The sequence below is a fragment of the Pundamilia nyererei genome, unplaced genomic scaffold (assembly GCF_000239375.1).
Source record: "Pundamilia nyererei isolate P.nyererei 1_Seehausen unplaced genomic scaffold, PunNye1.0 scaffold00023, whole genome shotgun sequence".
Taxonomy (NCBI): Eukaryota; Metazoa; Chordata; class Actinopteri; order Cichliformes; family Cichlidae; genus Pundamilia; species Pundamilia nyererei.
In genome coordinates, this window is record NW_005187424.1 from 1,796,085 (window position 1) to 1,807,536 (window position 11,452).

At 44.0% G+C, this 11,452-nt stretch overlaps 1 protein-coding gene across 1 annotated transcript in view; it reads left to right on the forward strand.

Annotated features, from left to right (window-relative positions):
• The window catches only part of atp10a (ATPase phospholipid transporting 10A), a 44,966-nt gene that overhangs the window by 29,714 nt on the left and 3,800 nt on the right, over positions 1 to 11,452 (forward strand). Inside the window, exons 11-20 of the mRNA XM_005727147.1 lie at positions 1,462 to 1,565; positions 1,995 to 2,121; positions 2,210 to 2,394; positions 3,978 to 4,326; positions 5,648 to 5,724; positions 6,776 to 6,901; positions 6,993 to 7,193; positions 8,751 to 8,831; positions 9,336 to 9,440; positions 11,246 to 11,433. Coding sequence (XP_005727204.1) covers positions 1,462 to 1,565; positions 1,995 to 2,121; positions 2,210 to 2,394; positions 3,978 to 4,326; positions 5,648 to 5,724; positions 6,776 to 6,901; positions 6,993 to 7,193; positions 8,751 to 8,831; positions 9,336 to 9,440; positions 11,246 to 11,433 — 1,543 coding nt within the window. The remainder of the gene's footprint in view (positions 1 to 1,461; positions 1,566 to 1,994; positions 2,122 to 2,209; positions 2,395 to 3,977; positions 4,327 to 5,647; positions 5,725 to 6,775; positions 6,902 to 6,992; positions 7,194 to 8,750; positions 8,832 to 9,335; positions 9,441 to 11,245; positions 11,434 to 11,452) is intronic.

Below are 11,452 nucleotides of genomic sequence, written 5' to 3' on the forward strand. Positions count from 1 at the left end.
AATCGCGATCTCAATTTCAGTGAAAATAATCGTGATTACCATTTTTGCCATAATCGAGCAGCCCTATGTGGATCCATCCGCTGTAGAAATGAGGGCGCAGCCAAAAGTACTTTTATCCGATAGCCACACTAGCCGTCTGTTTAGGGGTCATTAAAGTAGCAGCTAGCAACTGTGGCTAATAATGAAATGATGACATTAAATTGGGAGCGAGGCTGCAAACGCTGTGATTCCTGCCCATCTGTAACAGTGTAATAGAAATTGTTAATTTAACAGTTGTTTGTTTCCAAAGTCACAAATAATTTTACATTAGTAACTTTGATCAGACTACATCAGACAGATTGAAATGCATATATATATTTGCACTACCTTTTAGATTCTGAAAGTATTTGTTTCATAGAGATCTAATAGTTTTGTTAAAGTATATATTTTACAGTATCGATCTATGGAGTTGGCATCTGACAGAAAACAGCCTGTTTGTGTTTACAGTGGTCGGAGATGAGGTGAGCATTAAATTCATGTTGTCAGGCTTGACACAGCCGGCCTTTTTGTTGCAACCATATTTGGTGCTATTTAAGGCACTTCAGCTTTGGCTTTACTCTTCAAAAGCAGCTCTGTCTATCTTTTATATACAGTCTGTGACACGAACTGTATATAAAAGACAGGGGGAAAAATGCAGCTCAGTTTTCTGACTGGAAACCGAAACATGATGTGAATTTCCACCTGTGTCTGCGAGCCTGTCTGCTCCCAGCAGCTGTTCATCAGAAAAGCAGAACTCACGCTGTGTTTTTGCTTTAGTTTTTTTCCTCCACAGCCAAAGAGAAAATAGACTGTTGGTGTAATTATAACTTCTTCATAACACAACTCGCTTTTAGCGGTGAATAAAAGCACTTAGTTTCGATTATTTCCTGACTTTCCGAGCTGGAACTGTTCGATCGCTGCCAGTTTTGTGCTAATTTGTTCCTTTCAGTAAAAATAATTTTGCGTGGCGGTGCATGTGAGGCTGTGCCTGCCAAGCTGTTGTGTTATTAGTGAGATTTCATGGCTGGCAATCAGAGTGTTGGCTGGTGCATCTGTGTCAGGAGACCCATAAGGCCAATCTGTTTGTGCGCCGCTCCCCTGCCAGAAAGATGGCCGAGGTGTTGCCAGAGAGGCGCTCCAGCAAGACGCTTTGAAACATCTTAGATAACTTCGAATGTTCAGTCGTTTTTAAATCATTTGGGCAGAAAATTGAAATAGATTAATTATATTTGCGAACGCCATAACCCAGATGCCGCTTAGTGAGCAATATGATGGCTTTACGTTGAGGTGTAGCATGTATGGTTAATTTAGGTGTGAGGACAGATGGCTTCTTGGATGAAGTCTTTTGTAATTTGGAACTAAAATGCTGAACCACTCATGCAAATTCCCCCAAAGCGAGAAAATCCCATCTCCGTTTATTTCTGTCCTTTTCTGTTTTTTAAGGAAACTCCAAAGGAAAACGTCAGAAAAAGATCGTCTGCAGGACCCAGCACTACCTGAATCTGTACGCTGCAGATGGACTTCGCACGCTGTGCATAGCAAAAAAGGTATGCAAGCACGGATCTGTAAACCTGAACAACTGCCCTCCATCATTAAACTGCTTTAAAAGGGGGACGGAGGTGGTGTGTCTCAGTGGCTTCTTGACAGGATGTGTTTGCAGCCCGGCGCAGATGATCACATGGACCAGCCCTTCCACAAGTGACATTCTTCGTGACTCAGCTGCAATCTGTGCCACTTTCCCAGGCTGTTAATTTATGCTCTCACAAGCTGGGCTCATTATATTCCTGCCTGTGCAGCGCCATCACCAAAGCAAAGCGATAAAACACCTTGTCAAGGTCTCACATTCTGTTATGGAGGATCCTTTTCTGCCATAAAGGCGAATGAGGAGTTCAGTTTTATTCCAGCAAGCTGACACATGACTGTGTGTGTTTGTGTGTGTGTGTGTGTGTGTGTAAACGTTTGTGTTTGTGTGTCAGATTCTGAGCAAAGAGGAGTACGCCTGCTGGCTGCAGCGGCACTTGGCGGCTGAGACGGCCATTCAGGGAAGGGAAGAGCTGCTCTTTGAGTCGGCCCTGCAGTTGGAGACGAACCTCCATCTTCTGGGTAGCTCTCAGTTACAGCTGAAACTGTTATTACGAATGTAATTACTCTAATGTTGGAGAGTTTGTCACAGACTTGCCTTCTCCTTCAGGAGCGACGGGCATTGAGGATCGGCTGCAGGACGGCGTGCCTGAAACTATAGCTTCCCTGCGGAAGGCGGGCCTACAGATATGGGTGCTGACGGGGGACAAACAGGAAACTGCTGTGAACATCGCGTACGCGTGCAAGCTGCTGGACCCCGAGGAGGAGCTCCTGACACTGAACGCTGACTCTCAGGTGAGTAGTAGCACCAGCCAGGTTTTAATAAACTCTGGTTTCCTAAACGTGGAGCGCTTTCACACCTGCACGCTGTAATTGGATTCTTGCTCATTTCCCCCTTGGTACCATTTGTTTTGGCACATGTGACTTCCTTGGTCACAAATAAACTCTGCAGCCACCGACTGCAAAGTGTACACTATAGTCTTGAGCTAATCAAACGGCAGCAGATTCCTGTGTAGTAGCAGCTGGTGGACACACTGGTCATTGCTGTGTGAACAGTGGTGGTCTAAACAATCAGTGTGCCACCCAAGATTAGAAAGGTGAAAACGGAAAAAGTGGCTGCAATCAGCAACGCCAAATCACAACAACAGTCGCCTCAAGGCGCTTTATATTGTAAGGTAGACCCAACAATCATATGACCCCCTATGACCAATCACTTTGGCGACAGTGGGAAGGAAAAACTCCTTTTTAACAGGAAGAAACCTCCAGCAGAACCAGGCGGCCATGTGCCGCGACCGGTTGGGGTGAGAAGAGGAAACTCCTCTGTCATGTGAGCATCTCAAGCTCCTGCAGTGCCGGTAAAGACCGACCCCGGTCGTCTTTGCCTAACAACGTTTCAGAGGACGGAGTCTCAAGCCATTTGGATTCTTATTCACAGTCTAAATGTTTTTCTACAAAAGTGATCGGCTGCCTGAAGAGAATAACTGATTGCACAACTTACTGCATTCATTTTGCATTGCTCAAGAACATCGCCTGTGAAATTGCCAGCAAATAATTAGATTTATTATCAGATTTAATTCATTTATCCCAAAAATTGCAAATTGTGTCTTGCAGCATCCAAACACTGAACATAAGATTTAACAAAACAGCATAAATAACAGTATAATTACAGAGAAAAAAAAGAGCTCAATAGGTAACAAGCTGAGTGTACTGTTGTGGAATAAAGTTGGCTCATAAAGCAAACTAAAACTTGCTGAATGCATTAAAATATCTGCTCTAAACCCGACCGACCCGAGGACAAACAGGAGATCTTTATATTAGTTGCCAAAGTTTTAGCACAAACTGACAGCAGAATGGGTGAAAAACGCCCCACAGAGCACAGCGCAGAAAAAATGTGCTGGCCGCGAATCTCCTGTGGTGACGAGTCGGGTGGAAATGTACGACATGTGTCAAATCAACCTTCGGCTCCGCTGGTGGGATGACAAACAGCTAGTTTTGCGTTGGCATCATAGATTGTGTGTAAAGCGTTAGCACAGCGATAGCATGCTGCTGTTGTAGAGCTTTGTTGTCAGACTCACAGCTGTGTGTTGTTGTTTTCTAGACCGAGCACAGGTTGATCTTTAGTGTCGCGTTCTTGTCCCTCTCTGGAATAAATCAGAAGAAATCCTCATTCCAAAAGATGGAGATCGCTCATGTTTGTGTCTGATCTGACCCATCCTACATGATGTGTTTCTACTACAGACGTTTACTGTGTTTACAGTAAAGCCTTACACAGGATTTAAATTCATATTTGATCTTAAAGTATCCAAGCTCTAGAGCTCCGGAGATTGTTGCCGCTGAATTAACATGCCGTCCTGACGCTGAACTTCTCTGTGACCCAGGAGGCGTGCGCGCTGCTGCTGGAGGAGAGTTTACACTACATCCAGGCCAAATTCCTCTGCAGCCCATCAGGCCCAACCACCAAGAGCTTCAACACGAACTTCTCGCCCTTTGACATCTACTCCTCTTCATCTCCGTCCTCCCAGTCCACTCCCTTCTTGGTGCACCGGCTGGGCCTGGTGATAGACGGGCGGACGTTGGCCTACGCCCTGGATAAGAGTTTGGAGGATAAGTTTCTGGCCGTTGCACGGAGCTGCCGTTCCGTGCTGTGCTGCCGGTCCACGCCGCTGCAGAAGAGCATGGTGGTCAAACTGGTGCGGAACAAGCTGAAGGTCATGACTCTGGCCATAGGTAAGGACCGGGTGAGCATATTCAGACACAGATGGGCCTGATTTTAAAATCCCGTCACAAGCTCACTGCTGGACTTAAAAACAACTGACCTCACCCGGAGTAAAAACTAAACATTTGTCCTATCTCACGCTTACACGTGTTTATAGTTGCAGATATAAAAATGAGGCCTGTTAGGCTCTAACGTTGTGTTAAAGCATTCCTTAGCTTTGAACGGCGTAAACTGTGAGCTGTTGTCTTGAACCTTCAGGCTATCCCCAGCATGTAAGATCCCAGCAGCGTCCGGACAGATCAGAACGTGCCTGAGCTCTCGAGCACAGCTACTAACCTGCTCGCAAGTTGTTCCCAAATATTAACGAGCTTGGATGAGGGATTTTTTTCTCAGCGTTGAAAGACATTTTTGGAACACACAGACTCTTCCAGACAAGTGTACAAGTGACTTTCCCCATCTTCATCTTACTCTTTAGCTGTTCTAACAAAGGCATGAATGCCATATTTTAATTGCAGTGTGCACACCTGAACCTGCCAGCCCTGAACATTCACTTTATTTACTTTATTCATTGCATCTTTACCTCATCGTGCAGCCGTGCGGCTCCAGTGAAACTCCTGTATGTTCCTGGGGTTAATTATACTAACACACTGTCCAGTTCTGGTGAGAAAAATTCAGGAATTTAATTTGGATGTTGCTGATCACTAATAAGCAGATACAATAACATCCAAACATGGTCACGTCTGGCTCCAGAAAAACTGATATGGCAGCAGCCGAAATGCACTCTGGTTATACTTTTCTGAAAAAGTCGTGATGGCACATTAATCACGTTGTTCCATCCCACTCACAAAAAAAAATCCAGCCTTGTGAATTCTCAGTGAAAAAGGAAAAAAGGAAAAAAAATTCCAGCCAACTTCTATTTGAGTTCTTCTCACCACCTACCTTTCATTATCAGTCTGTGCTGCCACTGCGGTGCCATTGTGACAACAAAATCCTCCTCCTCTCCCACTCCACCACCTGTAGTGACAAAAAGAAGGGAAAACAAATTTATCCACACATCCGGAGACACCGCCTGTCGGCTGCCGCAGCAGGAAGGCCTCCGCCTCACGGGAGGCCGAGCTGCAGAGGTGGCGAACGGCACCGCAAGCGCGCGGCTCGTATAACGGCTGAGGAGTCTGTGAAAGCTTCACGTTCCTCTCGCAAACACGGGGCACGCCGGCTTCTCCATCTTGTCATCTTCACGCTCAATAAAGCCCCCCCCCTTCTTATAAACTGATGTACCTCCTCCTTCTAACGGTCTATTTTCTCTCTTTCACTTCCCTACATTAATCACAGGAGATGGGGCCAATGACGTCAGCATGATCCAGGTCGCAGACGTGGGTGTGGGGATCTCAGGACAGGAAGGCATGCAGGTAAGGTGATGAATAGAGTGGCACATGGGGCGGAGAGGAGAGGTGGGTGATTTACGGTGGGCTGTTTAAAAAAAAAAAAAAAAAAAGCAGCGCAGCCTGAGAGCTCCTGAGAGCGAGAAGAGCTGCAGATAAAAGATTGGGGAATTGGGAAGAGGGGGAGACACTAGCATTCTTTAGGGTTGTTAATGGCTTTTCATTACACTTAAGTGCGGTTTTTAGCCCACATCCATGACCATCCTCTAAATAGGATTGCCTGTGCTGTGCTGAGTCAGCAGGAAGGCCCTGTGTCCTGCAGAGAAGCAGCGCGGCGTGGACGCTCAGCTCCAAGGCCACAGCTGAGAGAGCATCTTCACGAAGAAAACCCTCCTCCCCTCCACTCATTTACCTGCAGCACCCTGCTCCAGAGCTGTGCTCTTATGATGGAGATTCCCAATTAACTTCCAGGGGAGGCTTTGCCGGCACGCTGCTGTGTAGCACATCTGCTAAAGCCTCAGTATCCTGTCTTTAACCAATCCGCTGCATTAATTACCGTTAATCAAACTGCCACTTAATGAGACAGCGGTCACTCTCGGGGACTGCGCCGCACACCACGTGCTGAGACGCTCTTTACTGCGCCCCGGGCCTGCACGCGCTGCTGCATTATCATTAACGGACCGTTCGTCTATTAGCGACGCGCTCCCTGTGTAGTCGTTAGGAGGGGTTATTGGAGCGCAGCAGAAGCGAGAGGCCTGCTGCTGTTTCTGTTGCTGACAGCCGAGAGGTGCCGTAAAGGGTTAGCGGCGGTGTTTATGATGTAAAAGCAGGGCTCAGTACTGGGAGTGTTTTACACGGTGATGGATGAGACTGACAGCTTCCTGCCGCGGTAACAGTGAATCCCAAGAGGAGGCCAACTCGTTTACGAGTTATTGCTTTGGAAAGATTATACCCGCTAAAGATTCATTAAGAAGAGGCGAGAACAGTCAACGAGTAACTGCCTAATGTGTGCTCGTCTCGTGTACGTAGGAGAGAGGCGGCAGGAGACTGAACGTTTGGTTCTTGTGGTGTTCTGCAGGCAGTGATGGCAAGCGATTTTGCCCTCCCACGTTTCCGGTATCTCCAGAAGCTCCTGCTGGTACACGGGCACTGGTGCTACTCCCGCCTGGCTAACATGATCCTGTATTTCTTCTACAAGAATGCAGTAAGGCCCCTCCCAGCGCACACAGATCTGAGTCAGAAAGGATGAGGTGTTCTGCTTTTTCTCACTGCTTCCATCCCATTTGTTCCCTCAGATGTTTGTGGCGCTCATCTTCTGGTATCAGTTCTACTGTGGCTTCTCAGGTTCAGCCATGATTGACCAGTGGTATCTCATCTTCTTCAACCTGATGTTCTCTGCTTTCCCACAACTCATTACTGGCACTCTGGACAAAGACGTGTCAGCAGAGACTCTCCAACAACTACCTCAGCTCTACGTGAACGGCCAGAACTCCGAGGTGCGCTCCCTCCTAATGATCTGACAGCACATTTCAAATTTTTACTAACAAGAATGTGGGAAAAAAAACAAAAACTGAAAAGTAGACCGGGTGTCTGTCTCCTGAATGCAAACTGGGAGCTGGTTCCACAGAAAGGCCTCCCATTCTACTTTTAAATACTCTTGGAGCCACAAATAAAACAGGAGTCTAAGAGCAAAGTTTTAGGATAATGAGGTCTTTAAGATGTGATGTGGCCTGGTTGTTCTGGACTTCATAGATAATAATAATAATAATAATAATAATAATACATTTTATTTATGAGCGCCTTTCAAGTCACCCAAGGACACTTTACAATAGGATAAAACACTTAGTAAAACAATGGCAGAATAAGAACAATAAATAAAAGCACAAGATAAAATGAACAAACAGTGGATCCACAGTGAATATGCAGATTTAAACAGATGAGTTTTGAGTTGAGATTTAAACTGGGGGAGAGAACCAATATTTCTTATTTCTGGGGGCAGAGAGTTCCACAGCCTGGGAGCAGAGCAGCTGAAAGCTCTGCTTCCCATAGTGGTGCAGTAGGTAGGGAGAAGTGCTAATTCTGGATTTAACAGGGAGACGGTGAAGATAAGCAAATACAGGAGAAATATGAACGCTGCGTCTACAGCCAGTTAATACTCCCTCTATAGCATTTTAGATCGGCTGAAGGCTTTTTAGAGAGCTTTTACAAAAGTCTGATAAGAAGAAATTACAGTACACCAACCTAGAAGTGAAAAATGCATGAACTAGTTTGTCAGCATCACTCTAAGGCAGGATGTTTGTAGCTCCGTAGTGTAGTAAGTTTACACAAATTGCAGCTGTTTCAGGTGCTGAGTTATCTGTGAGCCAAAAGCTCAGACTGCTCTAAACGCTCAGTTCACACTACTACTGTTGACTCATATGAGAGAGCAAATGTCCCTACTGTAGTTATCTCTGTCATAGAAGCCCCACCTTCTGTTTGTGAGAGGCAGCCAATCAGAACGATGTTAGCTTAAAGGCAAGTTGGCTTGAAATGAGGGGTTCCAGTGAGCCCTAAACTCTTAATCATGCAAAGTTCTCCACGATTTAGTCTAAGAATTAAACTTGGTATTACCATGAGGGTTTTTTTCCTCTCCCTGGCATAGGTGAAAGACTTCACTCTTTGCTCCAGAGAAAACCCAGTTTGTCAGTCTTGACTCAAAAGTCAAGAATAAGCTGGAATTCATTTTGCATGCTGCATGGATACCATTCAGTTTAGAAATCCACATTTTTCCTAAATAAAATGAATTTATGTTATAATATGCCATGATTTCTGTAATTAACCTTTGATTTCTGGCATAAATTTTAGCGTAAAGGTTAGAACTGTTGCGCTTCTTCATTGTTTTGATGGGTCATTAATTTTATTTCTGACCCAGAATTAATCAGGACTAGTTAACTGCTTCTGGTATCAAATGTAGGTAATAGAGACATTTTTATATGTGTTTTGAATATTTACATTTTTAACATTTTTCCTCTCTACAGTCACACTGATGCTGAGTGTCTGTGTTTATCCTGCAGGAATATAAGCCATATATGTTCTGGATGAACATGATTGATGCCTTCTACCAAAGTCTCGTCTGCTTCTTCATTCCTTACTTTGTAAGTGTCACGTCTGCCATTCGTCTTCACCAAGTTATTAGAGTTTTACCTTTTGTATTGATTTGTTTTTTTTAGTGTTGATTTTAATGTTTTATCCTCTTTACATGGTTGTTAAAATGGATTCGTCAGCAATGAAATTTATTAATTCACAATTTATTTATTAATTTCTTTGAATTTTACTTAAAAAGAATGTTTTCATTACAAAGCATGAACCTGGAAGTGTTGTAGTGATTGCTAAGCTCACATTTTTATTTATACAAAACTGCAATATATTCAATATATATCAATAAATGCACAAAAAATGCTTAAAAATACAGAAATTCAGTGAGATCCTCCTATCGGTATGTAAGGTGTGGTCTTATATTGTTTTGGTCGATTATCAGTTCTAGCAAGCACGTGTATTCACGTCGCTTTATGTTGTGTTGGGGAAAAAATTGACTAAAAGAACAAAAATCTGTTTTCTGTATATATTTTTTTAATGAAATGTTCTTCTATGCTACCCAGGCCTACGCTGACTCTGACGTGGACCTGTTTACATGGGGAACTCCCATCACCACCCTCGCCTTATTCACTATTCTGCTGCATTTGGGCACCGAGACCAAAACATGGGTAAGAAATCGGATTATAAAGCCAACAGATGACAGCAGCGATGCCTGATGTTTATTTAAAAATAAAAGCAATTTTAAGCTCATAGTCAGTCTGCTTTGGATGGTTACAGCATTGTAATGCTCAAACTCTCTGTGGTGGAACATGAGCGGTGTTTCCAAAACCTCACTGTTGGCCTGTGATTATCATTCAATGGTAACACATTACAGGAACCTTTGTAATAAATTATAAAAATGATAGTTTTATGCAAAAAATTCATAAAATTACATATTTTATAACCATTTTTTTTTCATGGATTGGAAAATCAGCATCATAGAAATTTGCCGGACATGAACAATTTATTGATTTATTTTTGAAAACTTCTGTTTCATAACTTGTGAAAACAAAGTTGACATTTAGTTTAATTCCTGGATTCTGTCATATGTAGCTTTAACATACTACTTTAACCCGTTTAATTCTGTTATTTATCACCAAGAGCACATTAATCACGTAGTGTACATATTTACGACTTTTATTGTGAAAGGCAAAAGAAGCCTAAAACAAACTGGGTTTCCGGTAGAGTCTGTACAGGAGTGGATCTAGAGCAAAATTGAGTATTTTGGTCTAAGTAACCCAAAATGTGATGTCCACATATATGGACGCCAGGTCCGAGGAGGTTAAGCAGAGATTTGAAGTTGTGCAGAAGATGGAACAAAGACTAGAAAACGTCAGAAACAAACCCCATGTTTTTCCCAGGGTGAGACCAGCCTCGCTCGAAACTGAACCAGGCAGCCAGAGATCAGAGCTTAGACTTGGAGTGCTATAAACTCCAGTTACAACTCATCACAGCGTGCCAACACCTTACACCGCCAGAGAGCTCAGACATGATGCTCATAAACTGTTGAAATTTATGACTTTGCCCTGAGTCCGAGTCTTCTCCATCATCTCTGTGGCTGTAAATTCAGCCTGATGAGGGGGTTTTTTTTCTTTCTTTTTTTTAAACACGTGGGAAGAGTGTCCTTTTTACTTACTGCCTTCATGGACACGACTGCCCCTCATTTAGAGGCGCTTTCATTAAAAGGAGCAGGATGGAAGGTACACTTCCACACACTCGGATGGCAGGCCCTTCATTTCCTCACTGCTCAGGAACATAATGCATGCCTGATTGGTAAACTGGTGTGAAAGTCAATTAAAGGTAGGTAGGTGACAGCAGCCCCCCCTCCTCCCCCAAAATACAGAAGCTGTGAGGCTGTAATTAATTACGTGTGTCAGTACAACACTTCAGTGAGTCATCGTACACGATTCACTGTGTCAGACGTCTCATCAGCCAATCATCTCCAGGATGCAACATGAGGAGTTTTTTCCCCTCGCTGACTAAACTCATTTTAGGGCACGAGAAGACGGTTTCGCATCCACACTTCTGTCTTTCCGCCTGGAGGAAACTTCTTTAATGTCGCCTAAATGTACAGCAAGCTTTAGCTTCCAGTCACGTTTGCCTTCATTTTAATATATATGTTAACAATATTTTGCAGGCAGTAAATCAAATCACTGTGTATCCCTTATAGAGAAATTGAGAGTCTTATATAAAAACAGTATTATATTAGTATTTCCGTGTCATTGTATATTCAGTACCGGTGCGTGTTCTGCGCTACAAGCGAACTTGGTGAGATCTGATTATTCGCATGTGAAAAATCGAGCTTTGTTTGAAAAAATAACGACAGTAAAATTACGTGGTTGGTGTGAACGCCTGCGTTAAGAATAGGTGTGTAACGTCTTATGATTTTAAGTTTCTGTTACTGTTTCTCATCCTCGTGTCCTTCCCCCTGCAGACGTGGATGAACTGGATGTCGATCGCCTTCAGTATCGCCTTATTCTTCACCGTGGCGCTGTGCTACAACGCCTCCTGTCCCGCCTGCTACTCTCCTTCCAACCCCTACTGGACCATGCAGAGGCTGCTGCAGGAGCCCCTCTTCTACCTGCTGTGCTTCATCACGCCCATCGCTGCGCTGCTGCCTCGGTACACCGTGTTCAGTTTG